General features: G+C 41.4%; 1 protein-coding gene across 3 annotated transcripts in view; it reads left to right on the top strand.

Annotated features, from left to right (window-relative positions):
- The window catches only part of LOC306974445 (dystrobrevin beta-like), a 31,275-nt gene that overhangs the window by 6,998 nt on the left and 6,544 nt on the right, over window positions 1-17,733 (top strand). For 2 of the 3 annotated variants that reach the window (XR_013793630.1, XM_079571691.1), the window contains exons 2-15: window positions 880-929; window positions 6,340-6,422; window positions 6,551-6,631; window positions 6,819-7,032; window positions 7,419-7,504; window positions 7,786-7,940; window positions 8,021-8,120; window positions 8,547-8,713; window positions 8,925-9,049; window positions 9,666-9,737; window positions 12,519-12,596; window positions 13,084-13,168; window positions 13,469-13,548; window positions 13,654-13,767. Coding sequence is in view for 2 of the 3 variants with exons in the window: in XM_079571691.1 (XP_079427817.1) it covers window positions 6,341-6,422; window positions 6,551-6,631; window positions 6,819-7,032; window positions 7,419-7,504; window positions 7,786-7,940; window positions 8,021-8,120; window positions 8,547-8,713; window positions 8,925-9,049; window positions 9,666-9,737; window positions 12,519-12,596; window positions 13,084-13,168; window positions 13,469-13,548; window positions 13,654-13,767 (1,439 nt within the window). In the remaining variant the exon portion in view is untranslated. The remainder of the gene's footprint in view (window positions 1-879; window positions 930-6,339; window positions 6,423-6,550; window positions 6,632-6,818; window positions 7,033-7,418; window positions 7,505-7,785; window positions 7,941-8,020; window positions 8,121-8,546; window positions 8,714-8,924; window positions 9,050-9,665; window positions 9,738-12,518; window positions 12,597-13,083; window positions 13,169-13,468; window positions 13,549-13,653; window positions 13,768-17,733) is intronic. The other variant, XM_079571692.1, reaches the window with a different exon arrangement.

Below are 17,733 nucleotides of genomic sequence, written 5' to 3'. Positions count from 1 at the left end.
TTGAAAAAAGATTCTCAATGGGGTTAAGATCTGGACTTTGCCATGCGTGAAAAGGATCATGCTCTCTGAACCAGTCTTTCACAGTGTGAGCCTGAAGAATTCTGTCATCTTGGAATATATTGTGCCATGATGAGGAGAGAAGAACTCTAATGATGGAATAACCTGGTCATTCAGGATGTTTAGGTTGTCAGCTGATTCTCATTCTTTGGGCACATAGTGTAAGACCTGACAAACTACAGCAGCTCCCGGATCAGTTTGTCGAATCTAAGTGGATACTTGCGGTGTATGTTATTGGTGAAACAGTGTGACTGCAGTAGTTATGTGCGGTAACCCTACAGTGTTTGGGTGGTCTGTGTGAAACGGACCCCCTACAGACTCACACAGTGCCTACATATGAGTGACAGGAGGAACTAGAGCAATGCCCAGGTCAAAGGCGTTGAAAAATTCATCTCAGGACTTTGAGAGGGGATGACACTAAATTCAAAGCTTATGTGGTGACAACAACTGTAATGCACTGATTGATAATGCTCGATCACGAGTCATGTAATAGTAATGGTAAATGGTTTCAATATATATAGATTACTATAGTTTACCCATTCACTCACACACTCACACACCAGTGTACACAGACATTGGGGTCGAGTTGACACAATGACTGTATATACTGGGTCTGTGGGCTCTTTAACTAATTATAACTCCCTCGGATCAGGCACAAAGGCACACGTCCAACCAGTGCACCAAGATGTAAAATACAGCCCCCATTTAGCGCTGTTTACTGCCCTTATTAGTGCTCTCTCCATTGACCTTTTCTCTCGTTCGTCTTTGGACTGAAAAGGCCGTGTCTAATTACTTCTCTCTCTTCTTTGCCCCTGTTTTCAGCCGTCCCATTGAGGCCCCTCCTGTCCCGCGCGACCCCCTGACACAGAGAGGTACGGTGCACCCCTCCCTCCCACTGCACGGGCTTTGTATATCTGGCTGTTTCCCCTAGCTGTAAATCAGGCCGAGGCTCCGAGTAAACCGCCAGAGTGTGCCTTCGTATTTGGGAAGTATTAAGAGCGCTGTGTGTTGTTTGCCTGTTTGTCTCTGTGAAGCTCGGCAAATGTCGGCGACTATAAAACAGTGTGGTGCAACAGGAGAGAGTTTGTCAGGCACACAGAAACACATGAAGCCAGCTGGAGAGGGAGTTATGAACGGGCTATCGCTGATTCATTGGAAATTGTTTTGCAATGTAACTGTTGGGCACACTAAGAGAAAAAGAGTAATGGATAACTATTTTGTCATTGTTTGGTTAGTGGTTACAAAGCACATAACCCTTTTCACTAATTTAAGGCTCTGTACCTAACATTTTACACTTATAATAAAGTAAATTGCTTATTCTCTTTTGAGTCTGTTAGAAAAGCTGCATATTCTGACAAAAAGTCTTTGTAAAAGGTTTATACTGTCTTCTTAGGTAAAGCCTATTACAGTTTTGTTCTTTTAGTAAGACAGAAGGTATAGTTTACCTGCTTTACTAGTTTCAATCCCTTCCTGTGATCTTCCTCAGAAGCGTCACCTGGTGGTGGAGGTGACGTGTCGTAGGCAGCTTACATGGATTTTCCAGTCAGTAGGGGAAGCTTACGCCCCCCTACTGACTGGCGCCTTCTCCAATACGGCATCCCAGGTGTGGGATAAGGTGTACGCTCCGTCGTCCCGGTTCATAGATGTTGGCGCACGTTTCCTGATCCAGCGGTGGTACTTGTTACTTTCAGCACGGAAAACCCTTGTTAGCTGCCTACGACACGTCACCTTCTGTCTTACTAAAAGAACAAAACTGTAATAGGTCTGACAAAAAGTGTTGCGTCCTGTCTGTGCAGTATCAACAACCACTTTTAATCGTCTATGTGCTTTGACTTGAGTTGTAAATGTTGCTATGATAAGCTATGGTAAAACTGTCAATTGTCTAACCTTCTAAAAAACAGTTCATGTGTTGACCAAGAAGACACCCTTATTTCTCAAGATCAATCTTAAAGGCCCTGCACCTCATATTTTCCCTGGTTGTGGAATGAAATTACTTTTGTCATCCTTCAGTAAATGGTTAAAGTAAAGGCGTTTGTGTAAAGCAAGGGTGCCCAAAGTGCGATCAGTTTTTGGTGGCCCTCAGGCTTCTTGTTGCTTTTATGACAAGTTCAATAATTCCATACAATTAAAACTTTAAAAACCTGACATTTTATTGTGAGACAGAGCTGGCATTAAGGTCACACACACCTAAATAAAGGTTTGGTGCTTGGTTTAAACCTCTGCTAAATGCACACAGTTCAAAGTTTCACTTCATTCATCACCCGTTTATATTGATTATATTGATATTTAATAATAATGAGACAGAGCTTAATGGTTTCAAGCTTAAATAAAGTTAAAAAAAATTATTCTAGTTGACTGTTTGACTTGACTGACCAACGATCTGTGGCCCTCATTGCTGTACACACTTCATTACGCGGTAAAGACGCTGTGCTTCTAACTGAAAAGGTTTTTTAGCACTAGAAGTAGCAGGCACATTTTTGTTAGCATTATTGTGTCAGTGACCCCGAAACCACTGTGAGACCAGCTTATAAACATATCCCCGAAATGAAATGGGATGTTAGAAATGTGCTAGGAAAGTTAAAAATCAGTTTATACACAACTAACAATTGAAACTACAAACCATGAAAGCCTTTAAATGGGAGCACAAAATGTATCAGAATGAAATTGTGTCTATTTTATATTTCATCACTGCTGCAATCATTTTGGCACAAGACTCAGTTTATTCATGTCAATTAGCCTGACAGGCCAGGCTGATTTATGATGCATTGGAACAGATCAAAACAATTACAGTACAAAATTGATGTAGTGATATCGTCCTCATACTTGGAGTGAAACAATGGTCACTTTTACGAGCTGTAGAATTATGTCTTCAAAGGAAAGTCTGGGATGGTTGCGTAGTCTGTCCCCCGTGGGTGAGATAAAACCTGTGGGAGTTCGAGTACAATGGGACGTATTGTAAAAACGAGTGCTTCAGAGCGGCCACTTGAGTATGAGTAACGACGCTGCACTCGAAACAAAAATGAATCACATCAATATCCGTGTTTCAATCTAACCTCTTGTCATCCTCGCAGCAAACTGTCTGGTGCCGACCCCGCCCGAGGCCCTGTGGTTGCTCAAATACCTCCCACCTCCCGACACACGCAGCGGCCACAGCACTATGTTAATCACATCTCAAATGATTTAAACGCCAGGAGTAAAAATAGACAAAGCAACTGCTCATCCATATCAGCTGTGCACAGACAGACGGACAGACGCACGGGAGACAGGATGCAGTTATCTCTGGAAATAACAGTTTAGTCATCGGCGGCGGCAGCGGTGCGGCTAAATGCGGTGAACAGTGTGACTTTGGGAAGCGGTGGTAACACGTATAGGGATAAGCGTTATTTATATCCAGTGCGTTCGGCTGTTTTTAAAAAAGAACATGAGCTCAACAAACACATTCACTACTCCATCTTTACTTTAACTTTCTAGAGAAGCCACTGCCGAGAGTTTGCCACTGCGCTGCTGTGGTTAAATGACAGGAAATGTTCTCAAAGGTTTATCTAACCTAAGACAGCTGCTGTATATTGGGTTTTTTGAAGTTGCCGATAAGAGTGGTTACATGCAGTACAGTTGATGATTGTTGTGTGAGATTTTTCATAGAATGATAGCAGATCAGGGACTTATGTAATTCAGCTGTCAGAAGTCTATATAGAGGATGAACTAGAATTTGAGAGACTTAGGAAGTGAAACAGCTGTGGAGAGGCATGAGGGAGAAGCAGTGCCACCAGCCAACAGTGTGAGTGAGAGGAAGAGAGGGCGAGAGGGGAGGACTCTCGAGGTCTTTTGTCTGAGTGAAGCCCAAGTCTCCTGGGAAGGTTTTGAAATCCTCTCAGGAATGTGCACAAGCCGTGTCATAGTGTAAAGTGTGCGTGTGTGGGGGGGGGGGTGCCTCTGTTGCCATAGAGATCCACATTGAATGGAGTCATCTCTATCATCTGATAATTTATTTTCTTTTTTTAAATTTAAGGATGCATCATGGAATTCTTTATAAAAAAAAGCACTTTTTATTCATGAGTATTTGAGCTTTTAATGACCCAGCGGCTCTACGAGTGGTTAGCATGACAGTGGCCCCTGTGATGCTCCAGGATCAATTATTTTTAGAGTGTCTATTAGATTTTCATTGCTCACTAGAAAACCTGCAAAATAATTGATCCTTGAGAGTTGTAGGGGCCACTGTGATAGAAAGTAAAGACGCCATGCTGACCACTCGTACAGCTGTTGGGTCACTATATGGTCAAATACGCTTTTCAGTGTAATATATCATGCTATGACTGCACATTTTTAACTAAAAGCCACATCACGTAACATTTAATCATTTATAAATAACTACAAGCATTATTTTATTATTTATACTTTTATAGTTGAAAAAAAAATTACTGTAACTTTATTCATGTCCATGGAGACGTTGACTAAAGGCAGCCAAATATGAGATTTAGACGGATTAGGTGCTCAAAAACACAATTTTCTGGACGGAGCAGGCCATTAGGAGCTTGTGTTGTGTTGTTAGCATTGATATAATCCAACATGTTACTCAGCCCTTTAATATGACACGTTAGACAATTTTTTTTGCTAAAACATAGTCAAGTTAACTTTTGCTAGTTTGTACCTAGCTTTGTTTAGTTTTACAATTTTTGTGATGTTTATAGTTTCACTTCCTTATTGGACACCGACAATAGAAAAAGGACAACAATTTTAAACTGTTGCCGTGCATTGCTGTAATTATGCAACTGATCTAAATAAGTCACATTTTCAAAAGCATTAAAACCTGTCAAATGCACTTTAACCATCAGAGTAGTGACACAGAATTGGAGAGATTTGGTGGCCTGGGAATACCCATGCTGCTTTGTGCGCTCGAATCATTTCCAACTGCTCACTTGTGATATTTTGGCTGGCGCTAGACAGGCTAGAGATTTGGATGGATGCATTTCACAATGATTTAAGTTATAGTATAATGTATATACTCCCGCTTCAAAATGCTATCATGCATACGACTACTGCACTAGCAACAGCTCATATTTCAGTCTTTTCCCAAATGTTCAAAATTTAAAACAGAAAAAAGCAAGTGTAAAGGCAATGCCAGTCAAACAAATGACATCAGCTCCAATATACAGCCTGACACATTCAAAATCCTCTAGTCAAAACCAAAGGCAATATTAGGACGATACCTTTTTAACTCCATGTCTGCTGCAAATATCTCACGATGCTCGGCGTGAGCTCAGGTTACCTCAGCTGTTTGTTTACAAGCCCATCCTTGAATGGCCTTGAACTTGATATGGTCTGTGTGTGTCCAAAAGGGCGTGCCGTCATTTGAAGCTACAGTTACAAGGTGCTGGATTTGCCCGAAAGCTTTTTGTGTCGAGTCAAAAGAGCGATACCACGATGCTCTCAGACTTTCTCAGTCCAGATCTAAAGATATGTCTTTTTACCTTTTAACAATATTACTTACCCGAACGCTGCTGGAGAGGAGGGAGAGAGCTATGTTAGTTTAAGCTGTGGAATAACTGTGGCAGGTTTATTTTAGAGTCAAATTTTAAAACCACAAACCTAAGTATATTTGTTTTACTGAACACTTTTGTTCAACCACAAGGAATCCGTGTGACTGACCAGGGAGGTTTTTGGCCACTGGTACCGAGGTATTTTATTAAACCTAAGTATTTTTTTCTTAATGTGTTTATTGAGTCTATATTTAGTTTTTAATTTCCTATTTTTCATTAGTTTGAGATCTTTCAGTTAGCAACATACAGGATGTGGTCGTGATCTTAATACTATGTTAGGACTAAGGTGAAGATATTTTTCCTTCTTGTTCAGATATTCTTAGAGCCTAGATCCCTATTTAAATGTAATTGTGATTGTATCTAAACTAAAGTCTGCTGCTTCTGAGGGTTCACACTTAGCTGTGATTGGTTGTATTTGCTTGTCACTCACTCAGAGCTTGACGAGACCGACCAATTGAAGGAGAAGTGTCTGTAATGGCACTAAACTGAAAAACCACAACATCACGATATAATGGAATCACCTAAATCATCACAGGGATGAGACCGTGTTTCGATTTATATTCCTATATCATTCCTGTATATTTCAGTTTCCCCTTTATAAGATAGAGATATAAAGATATTCTCTCATCTGTGCATAGACTTGGAGACTCATCTTTGCTGTTAACCTTTCCTGTATACCATTGTACTTAATGTTAACACTGATAAACAAAAGCTAGATGCATTTTCGTGTGTGTTTTGTTTGCAGGATGGTGAGGATGGAGGAGGGGGGGCTGAGAGATCGGGGGCGGGGGCCAGAGGTGGACGACCGGCAGATCCTGGTGGAGCTTGGTGAGTCACTTTAATACAATGAATATGTGGAAAGAATCAAAAGTCTTCTGTGATGTGGAGGTCTGCAGGGAGGCGAGTGAATGAAACCTCGGTGTCCATTACTGACATTTTGTTTTGTCTCATCGCAGGGGAACAGAACTTTGATGCCATTGTACTGTCAACATATCGAACGGCCTGCAAACTCAGGTTTCTGCAGAAAAGATGCAACTGTAAGTCTCATTCACTGTCTACCACCGCCATATTTATTTATACTGTATTTTTATGATGGAATAATGCAATAGTTTTGAGGGTTGTTTTCAGGCAGTTTTTTTATGAAACAAGCACCTGTTTGTGATGACTTTTGAGTTCACATTCTCTGTATTTTTTTGATAATACTTGAACTTTCTTCATCCCTAGTGCACTTGATCGACATTTACCATGTGATCGAGGCGGTACGTGATGCAGGTCTGAACGCTGTGGAGTTGCACGCTGGTATCTCGGTCACTCGTCTGGAGAACTTGGTCTCCTCTCTGTTCAACCAGCTCAGTAAACGCCTGCCCACCACTCACACCATCAACCCCAGAGAGAGCACAGTGCTGCTGGTGCAGCTCATACTGGCCGCCGTGGACAGGTGGGCATCTCACGGACACTTGTCAGCACTTTGTAATGTTCATACTTAGTCACAAAGGCAGTGAGGCACAGCCAAAAATGTAATTAGCACTTGGACAACATAGGAGCTATTTCTGCCTGCTACTGTATGCAATATGTAGTACATTACAACATGTACTGCATGTTACTCCTGTTTTACAGTACAGTTCTATTAAAAACAGTGTACAAAACATATGGGCTTTTACAATAGCACAATGGCATTATGCTGCTGTAGATTTGAGGAAAACTGCTTCAGGAATATGTGTTTTTATTTAATGATAAGGCAGATACTCTAACTCAAAGTAATTAAGCACATATTGGCTCTCATTAAATATCAGTTCAGATACTAATGATCTGCATGTGTTGCAGTGATCCAGAGGGCCGTCTCACTGTGCTCTCTGTGAAAGCGATGCTGTCAGTGCTTTGTGGAGGGAAACTGGTCGACAAACTCCGCTGTGAGTATAAACATCCACCTCTGAGGAAGTATCTGTTTGGTTCTCTATAGAAAAGAAGAAACTAATAAGGTCACATTTATATGTAGATATTATGAAGAACTACATTAGGTGTGTAATCGCTATGTATTATGCCCTACTCATGTTACATTAGTGCCATCTAGTGGATAACATGCCTAATTACAGCCTTGTTTAGAGAAGCTCACTTGTTGTGTAGTAAGTTAGCTAGATGTAACAATCATCAAACATAAACTAAAACTGCTTTCTGCTGTGTGTCTGTGCAGATGTGTTTTCTCAGGTCTCTGACTCCCATGGAGTCCTGGTGCTGCCAAAGTTTGATATTTTCCTGAGAGAGGCCCTGAAGCTGCCGACTGCGGTCCATGAAGGACCATCCTTTGGATACCACCACTCTTTAGTTCGCTCATGTTTCCCACAACAGGTGCTTTTTTAGTCTCTTGAAAAATCAAGAATTCCTGTTTTACATGTATAATACTATCTATCTTTTTGTTCTTTTTGTAGAAGAGGGTCATGCTCAACATGTTCCTGGACATCGTCTCAGAACCTCCTCAGTGTCTGGTGTGGCTCCCACTGATGCACCGCATGGCCAACGTGGAGCATGGTACGGTCAATGTTTCCAGTGTCTTTGCCCCTTATTTAGAAGTGTTTGGCTACAATCACTGTCTTTCTACCAAATAATTAACAGGAATTATGGCCACTATAATTTGAAAATTGCTTTGTGAATTTTGGCATAATTGAAGGGGCAACTCATGCTTTGCAACAATTAGGTTTTTGGTTAAACCATTGGGCTGGCCATGATAAATGTGACTAAATGACAATAATCAGAGAAGCATTACAGACCTCTCCAGATTGTTTAGTAGGTCAAACGTTTTACAGCCAATATTTACATAAAAGACTAGCTGAAGCCCAAAGGACGCTGTTGGATAAATGTAGCTCTTATCCTCCTTGTCCTCGCACAGATATACTTGTGTCTCTTTCTTTCCTGTACGGTGTATTTAGATTGACGATGTTACCTCCCTCTCCCCAGTGTACCACCCGGTGTCATGCTCCTATTGCCGTAGTAACGGGATGACCGGGTTTCGGTACCGCTGCCTCCGTTGCCGCGGTTACCAGCTTTGCCAGAACTGCTTCTGGAGGGGCAACACCAGCGGGTCCCACAACAGACAGCACCAGATGAAAGAGCACTCGTCCTGGGTGAGTCCCATCAGCGTGCGGGGCCAGGCTGTGGGCAGCAGGGGGCACTCTGTGGGTGACGGGAAATGCACAAAATCTGCTGTCATCCATCAACTTGGTGTAAAGTCATGTGGTTAGGACCATTTTCAAACATAGATAAGCTAAATAATGAGTTGATGATGACAAGACCGAATCAGTTTCCCATTATGTTCATGTTGTTTTATTATTGTAGAAATCTCAAGCCTCAAAGTTTGGCCGAGCCCTGGGCAAGACTCTGGGCTGCGTGTCGTCTCGGGAGCCTCCACACCCGGTTTACCCCGAGGAGCCAGAGCGAACCCTCAACCTCTCCAACATTGTGTAAGGCCAGTTCACACATAAGCCTCAGTAAAAAGTATATCAACGGCTCTGAACTAATCTGAATGGCTGCTTAATTTTACACCCATCACTTTTTGCAATCTGGGCTTTGTATATTTCCCAGTAGACGCCAGTAGAGAAAAGCACTGAACAGTCATCAGTTAAAGTAATAGCTGTAGTTTTAGTGTGGCCACTTTAAACTACTGATTGTGACATAGCGAATCTCCAAACATTTTCCTCTTTTATGCCGTAAACTCATAATCATTATTTATGCGTACACATCAGCCTTGTGTTTACAAAACCTCCCTCTGCTACTGCCGCCCGCCGATGTAGCTCCACCTCTGGTCTTTGATTTTTCTGGGTGACCTCAGAGTGGATCATTACAGACCTCCAGCAGAAACGACTTAATTAGGCCATTGCACAAACGCTGCACTTTGCACACACGTTGAGCTCAGACTACTGTCATGTGAGTGGGTTACTTTTTAATTATGCAGTGTAGAAGGTGGTTCTTCCGTTACCTCATGTGACCTTGCGTAGTCTGCATGTTGCTTGAATCCATATCATCGGTACATTTAGTTTGTTTTGCTGCTAATCATGTGGTTTATGTTCTTGACTGTAGTCCCTCTCGACCGCTTGGAAACGACGGTGAGGACATGATGCTGTCCCCAGTGGTGCCAGAGTCATCGAAAAGGTATTTACTTGTATTATCTGTTTAGTCATCCATAAAGCGCAGCGTATCCTTAGACCTGTCACTAAAACTATGAACTAAAAAGCCTTCAAAGCGTTCAGATATAAAGTAAATGAACATTATTTTTGCAGTACTAATATGATGTTTTAGTGAAGTGATTTTTGTTAACATTTTTTGACAGGCTTGCTGTGTATATTTATATTCAGAAGGTACAATGCAAGGGGAAACAAAAGCAATAGTTATAATGCTCAATGCTCACAAAGAAACCTAAAGGCCCTGAATGTCCTTGTTAAAGGAACAGGCCACCGGTTTTCCATACTGAGATATGTTCTTGCCTGAGCTTAGACGAGTTGATACGTACCTGTCTGGTCTTTGTGCGGAGCTATCGGAAGGGTACAGGTACGCATCAACTTGTCTAAGCTCAGGCAAGAACATATCTCAGCATGTAAAAACGGTGACCTGTTCCTTTAACAGATAATTTTCCATCAATCAATCAAAACTTCATTTATAAAGCGATTTCATAACACAAAGTGCTTTACAGATTAAAAGCAGTTCCCGCCCACCCAACCACCCACTCTTCCAGATAGAAACAGACACAGACACAGACACAGACACAGACACAGACACAGACACAGACACAGACACAGACACAGACACAGACACAGACACAGACACAGACACAGATACAGATACAGACACAGACGGACGCCCAGTGGAAGCGCAGCAGAAACACCACACAGAGGGCAGAGGGCTCCCTCAGAGGAAACACTAGAGATTCTAAAAATGCAATATGCAAACAATAACATTAAAATAAGACAAATAAAAACATATATAAAACTCAAAAAACAGTCTAATAAGCTAATTATAAACATAAATAATAATAAAAAGTACTGGATAAATAAGGAAATAGATCTCAGCTAAAGGCTAAGCTAAAAGGTGGTTCTTGAGCCTACTTTTAAAAACATGAACGTTCTCTGCGATCCTGAGCTCCTCCGGCAGGCCGTTCCACAGTTGAGGTCCGTAATATTGGAAAGACGCCTCGCTGTGAGTCATAAGGTAAAAGCAGTTCTGAGAGATAAGAAGGACCAGGACCATGAAGACACTTAAAAACCATTAAAGGAATAGGCCACCGTTTTTACATACTAAGATATGTTCTTACCTCACTTTAGACGTGTTAATATATCCCCGTCTGGTCTTTGTCCGTGCGCTCTGTCAGGCAAACGGAGCACATACGCAGCCTCTCCCACATGTCACATAGCTCCGAAAAAGCTCACGATAGAAGCTACCAAGCTCTTCCACGTGTTTCCTATTTAAATAAAGTTACGTGAAGTGTTTTCATGCGAAGTATATTTACACAGAAATGTAACGTGTCGATTTTATAAGCAAATAAAAAGGGGGACTATATTGTGAGGCGTAATGATACGAGGAGTAAAACGTCCGCGCAGTAACTCCGAAAGACTTCCCCCCGCTCACTTCCGTCAATAACCTTTAGGAGTTACTGCGCGGACGTTTTACTCCTCGTATCATTACGCCTCACAATATAGTCCCCCTCTTTATTTGCTTATAAAATCGACATGTTACATTTCTGTGTAAATATACTTCGCATGAAAACACTTCACGTAACTTTATTTAAATAGGGAACACGTGGAAGAGCTCGGTAGCTTCTATCGTGAGCTTTTTCGGAGCTATGTGACATGTGGGAGAGGCTGCGTATGTGCTCCGTTTGCCTGACAGAGCGCACGGACAAAGACCAGACGGGGATATATTAACTCGACTAAAGTGAGGTAAGAACATATTTTAGTATGTAAAAACGGTGGCCTATTCCTTTAAAAGAACCTTAATTAAAAGAACCAAAATTAACCTTAATTTTGTCAGTTGTGGCCTACTCTAAACACACTCATAACTTACCTAATGCTTTTCTAATGTTTCAGCACTTCACTGGGATGAGTTTATAAAAAAAAAAGTATAGTATAGAGGTATAGTGTTTAAAAGAATAGGCCACCGTTTTTACATACTGAAATATGTTCTTACCTTAGCTTTGACGAGTTCTTTAGGACCTGTCTGGTCTTCACCCGTGCCTTCAATCACGTAAACACAGCGCAGACGGCGTTAGCGTTTGCCTCTCCCTCTCTCCACTATAGCTCCAAAACAGGTCAAGATAGAAGCTACCAAGCTCTTCCATGTTTTCCTTATTTAAATATGGTTACGTGAAGTGTTCCACTACAAAGTATGATTACACAAAATTAAACAATGTGGATTTTCTAAGCTGATAAAAGGGGGGACTATATTGTAAGGCGTAATAATACCAGGAGTAATTTGGCATCCACACAGTAAAGTGAAGATTACTGCGCGGATTTCGAACTACTCCTGGTATTATTACGCCTTACAATATAGTCCCCCTTTTATCCGCTTAGAAAATCCACATTGTTTAATTTTGTGTAATTATACGTTGTAGTGTAACACTTCACGTAACCATGTTTAAATAGGGGAAACGTGGAAGAGCTTGGCAGCTTCTATCTTGACCTATAGAGGAGAGGGGGAGAGGCTAAATGCTAACGCCGTCTGCGCTGTGTTTACATGACTGATGGCACGGGTAAAGATCAGACAGGTCTTAAAGAACTCGTCAAAGCTAAGGTAAGAAAATATCTCAGTATGTAAAAACGGTGGCCTATTCCTTTAAGGAATGCCAGTAGTAACCGTAAATGGTCAACATTTTGCATCAGAATGTAATTTAGAAAAGAATGTAATGTAAGTCAATGTGAGTGATGTGTTTCTGTCGTCCAGTGTTGCAGCTGCTCAGAGAATGAATGAAGAACATGCACTGATTGCAGCTTATGTGAACCGGCTCCAGGGCAGTCCCAGGTCAGAGAAGTGTTCCTGATCTGGCTGTTTTTTGTAATAATGATCTAATTGCTGACACATGCTATTAAATACTGTATTGGTTGGCACGGTAGTGCAGCAGTTAGTGCTCTCGCTTCACAGCTAGAAGGTCCGGGTTCGATTCCCACCAGGGACGGGGCCTTTCTGTGTGGAGTTTGCATGTTCTCCCCGTGTCTGCGTAGGTTTCCTCCGGGCACTCCGGTTTCCCCTACCGCTAAAAACATGCACAATAGGCCAGGATGAATGATGTGTGAGTGAATGTATGGTGGTGGTCAGAGGGTCCGTTGGCGCAGATGTGTGTAGTCGCGAAAGCGCCTCTGACAGTCTCCCCCAGGGGAACTGAAGCTACAAACGTAGCTTTCCACCACCGAGAATGGAGTGAATGTACAATTGTCTCATGTAAAGCACTTTGTGACCATGTCTGTGAAAGGCGCTATAAAGATCTTCTTCTTCTATTTGTCACATTTAGTGTGGACAGCCCGAGCCGACAAGATGAGGAACACAAACTGATCGCCCGCTACACGTCACGCCTCGCGGAAACCGAAGGATCAGGAGTGAGTGAATAGGTTTTCACTGTCTGTGTTGTCCACAAGTGGGCCAGGAAGTGTGGAAGTAATGATTCAAATAATTACTCAAATGAAAGCACTTGTTAAAGTACTACTCGAGTGACAGTTAAAAGACGGATTTGTTGTTGGTGGCGACATAATACAAGAGTCATAACATCAAAAAGTTAAAATTCGATTGTTCTTCTAAACAGTGCTCGAGTAAACAAACTCTAGGGTCTATTATAAAATGAATGAATGAGGGGGCGGTATGGGATCTTGCATTGAACCACTTTTTTGTTCCATTTGTAGATGATCCCAAATCGAAGCATTAACTTTGATGTCAACAAGCAGAAGAGGGAGCTCATTGCCCAGCTGGAAAACAAAAACCGGTTTGTGCTGTACCTTTTAATAGTTGAAAAGCTTATCTCTCCAAAACACGTGTAGCTATATAAAGATCTGTGTTTTCGTTTGACTGTGGTGTTTTTGTTTCCTAGAGAGATTTTGGCTGAGATCAAGCGTCTCCGCGTCGAGCATGACGCAGCGTGCCAGCCCAGTCCCGACAAGGGCACCACTAACCCCACTCTCCTGGCAGAGCTGCGCCAACTCAGGTGAACACCGCCCCCATCAGGGTCGCACCGGGACTCCACCTTTGCACATGCATTTCTTCTTTACATTCTGTGGGACTTCCGTTTTTTCAACTCTCTCAGTGTTGAAGCAACAGTGTTTTTCAGCAGTGGCGTTGTCTCAGTTTTGGCGGGAAACGCTGGCGGCTCAGAGGGAGCGCTCGAGAGCAGATGGACACAGCAGATGGGGATTGTGTGAAACGCCAATGTAAAAAATCACACCCAGCATGTTTATGCTCCTCTGCAAAACAAAAACATTATGGAATAGAGAGAAGAGTTACAACAGCGCTTAATTATATTATGTGGAGCCTTTATGGTTTACTTATTTTGATGCCTGAAGAAAATCATAATCTTTCACTTTAGAATTATTTAGAGCCACTAAGTGTGGGGAAGTTATTTTTAGCAAAAGGTGATGACCTTGGTGCAAAGTCAATTGATATTATCGAACAGATAATGCTGTGAAAAAGTGTGATGAATTCACTGTTATGTGAATATCACTGCTGATCTAAACTTTCTACTTTAAGCAGAAGCTGTGGGCAGGTCTCACGTGGCCAGGGAAAATGGCTTCTACCCCTTAAAGACCCTATACCTGATTTTTTTTTTGTTCTTTTTGTGAACAATGAAAGAGGGAGTGCTTAAATTTAAATTATAAGTTGTGTTCTAAACTCAGATCCCAGTTCTAACAAAGCCATTCTTTTTTTTTGATCAAGGTCTTTTTATTGTTTTGTTTTTTTTAACATACTTTGATACATTTAAACAATAAAAACAAACAAAAAGTCCCCCCCTCCCACCCCTGCTATACCGGATCAAAACGATACATACAAATTTGTACATTACAGTGCTTTGCAACTTAAATAAGTTTGTCAGCAGATATACTTTCAAAATATTGCATAAATGGCAACCATTGCTCATAAAATTTACCAGTATGACCTTTAAGGGTGTATCTGATCTTTTCCAAATGTATATGGCCCATAACCTCTCTCATCCAGTGGCCATATGTTGGAGGGCATGGATCTTTCCATTTGCACAAAATAAGTCTTCGAGCTAACAATGAACAAAAGGCAATCATATTTATTTGACGCTTCTCAAAAGGAGCGTCTACGGATATTGCTCCAAACAAAGCAGTCAGAGGACAGGGGCGTACTAATTTCCCACAAATGCTGGAAAAAGCTTCAAAGATAGAAAGCCAATAACCACAAAGTCTTGGGCAAGTCCAAAATGTGTGAAAAAGTGTAGCGGGTGTTTGTCCGCAACGGTTGCATGAAGGATCCAGGTCAGGCTTGATTTTGGACAGCTTGTCTTTAGACCAGTGCAGTCGGTGCACCACTTTAAACTGCACAACTGCATGTCTAAGTGAAACCGAAGAGGAATGAATGTTCTGTATGACTTTTTGCCACACTGAGTCTGGTAAAGTGTCATTCAAATCAGTTTCCCATTTCCTTTTAAGATCCTCCAGGTTGGTCTCATGGTAAGAAGAAAGCAGAGAGTAGATCCTACTTAAAACCTTTTTGGTGTCTGTCCGAAAGTCCAAAAGTTCATCCACCAGTGAACGAGAGGGACACATAGGGAAACAATCAGAATTAGACCGAACAAAATTTCTCAGTTGCAGATACCTAAAAAATTGTGACTTGTAAATATCAAATTTTTCCACCAGCTGTTCAAAGGAACCAAAAATGTTATCTATGTATAAATTGTACAAATTTTGTACTCCTTTCCCAGCCCATGTATTAAAAACCTCATCAGTCATTGAAGGGATAAACATGTGGTTCCTTGAAACAGGTGCCGAGAACAATAGCTTTGTAAGCTTAAAGGACCGCCTGCATTGGTTCCAAATTTTAACAGTGTGTATGACAACTGGATTAGAAGAATAAGATGAAATAGACTGTTTGAAAGGTAGTTCAGAACAAATCAGTGCACCAGGAGAGCTCGATGTAATTGAGTCTCTCTCTAAAATAACCCAGCTAGGTACTGCGACATCTCTTCTTAGCCAGTACAGCACAGCTCTACAGTTAGCTGCCCAGTAATAGTACATGAAATTAGGCAATGACATGCCACCTAAATTGCGAGGTAACTGTAATATTTTCTTGCCAATTCTTGGAGGTTTTTTATTCCATATAAAGGAAGATATCTGGCCATACAAATTAGAAAAAAAAGATTTTGAAAGAAAAATGGGTAGACTTTGGAACAGGTAAAGAAACTTAGGCAAAATAACCATTTTAACAGAGTTAACTCTTCCCCCCAAGGAAAGAGGTAACAGTTCCCATCGAGCCAAGTCTTGTTTAAGATTTGATAACAGCGGCAAAAAATTGTTCTTATACAGGTCTTTATAATTACGTGTTACCCATATACCAAGGTACTTTAACTTTTTAGGATTGCTCTTAAATGGGATTGTTTCAGAAAGATTTCCTTCCAGCGACGTTAGGGGCATCATCTCACTTTTTTGGAGATTGACTTTATAGCCAGATAGCTTCCCAAATTTGTCAAGCATACTTAACAATGCAGGAATACTGGACAGAGGGTTTGAAATAAACAGTAGCGCGTCATCAGCATAAAGAGAGATTTTATGCTCGGAGCCCACACGCATTATTCCCTTTATGTCCAAACTTTGCCGTACTGCTATAGCCAATGGTTCAATTGCAACTACAAAGAGAAGCGGCGAAAGGGGGCATCCCTGCCTTGTGCCTCGGTGCAGTTGAAAATATGATGATATGTTATTGTTGGTACGAACAGCTGCTAATGGAGAAGAGTAAAGTAGCCTTATCCATGAAAGAAATTTAGAACCAAATTTGAACATATCCAGGACTCTAAAAAGATAATCCCACTCCACCCGGTCAAAGGCTTTTTCGGCATCTAAAGAGACAATCACCTCATTATCTTGACCGGGTGGAGTGGGGGCATACAGAATATTAAACAATCGCCTGATATTAAAAAAGGATTGCCGATTTTTTACAAACCCTGTCTGATCAGGTGAAATAATAGTAGGAATTACTCGTTCAAGGCGCTTTGCCAGTACCTTCGCTAATATTTTAGTATCTGTATTTAAAAGTGACACTGGTCGATAGGAGCTACAGTTTAGAGGATTTTTATCCTTTTTAAGTAACAGAGTGATAACCGCTTGACGCATGGACACCGGGAGCACTGATGCACTCAAGGATTCTGTGAAGACCGACAACAGTAGTGGAGATAACAGGTCTGCAAATTTCTTTAAAAAGTCAGCTGAAAAGCCATCAGGCCCTGGAGATTTACCGCTTTGCATGTCTTTTATTGCCAAGCTAATCTCAGCTGCTGAAATATCCCTCTCCAAATCAGTGACCAGGTCAGAGTTTACCACAGGAAGATCAATATCTTTGAAGAAAGTTTCAAAATCAGAGGCCTTTGGTGCAGACTCACAGGAGTATAGGGATTGGTAAAACTTGCTAAAACATGTATTAATTTCTCCATTATCGGAACATTTAATGCCTTGATCATTGTTAATTGACGGAATGGTTTGATGCGCAGACCTCTGACGCAGTTGATGTGCGAGCAGACGCCCCGCCTTCTCTCCGTGCTCATAATACCCAGATTTTAGTTTTGAAATCAAATATTCAGCCTGCTGTGTAGATAAAGTATTATACTCAGTTTGCAATGAAACACGTTTCTTAGCTAATTCTGGTGAAGGGGTGTGACAAAGTTCCCTGTCCAACAATAAAATTGCTTCGTTCAGCTGTTTTAGTCGTGTCAAGTTTTCCTTCTTTTGGTGAGCACAGTATGAGATGATTTGACCTCTCAGGTAGGCTTTTAGAGATTCCCAGATAGAACAGAATGACATGCCCGGGGTTTGGTTAACCTCAAGAAAGAAACTTATTTCAGTATTAATAAACTTAACAAAATTCTCGTCTGATAGAAGCAAGGAGTTAAATCGCCAGGGGCGAAATACGGATTGTGTGTCCGGAATTAACATTTTCATACATA

Source organism: Gobius niger (genome assembly GCF_951799975.1).
Source record: "Gobius niger genome assembly, chromosome: 15".
Taxonomy (NCBI): Eukaryota; Metazoa; Chordata; class Actinopteri; order Gobiiformes; family Gobiidae; genus Gobius; species Gobius niger.
Note: the sequence above shows the minus strand (reverse complement) of the source record. Positions and strands in the feature narration are given on the sequence as shown.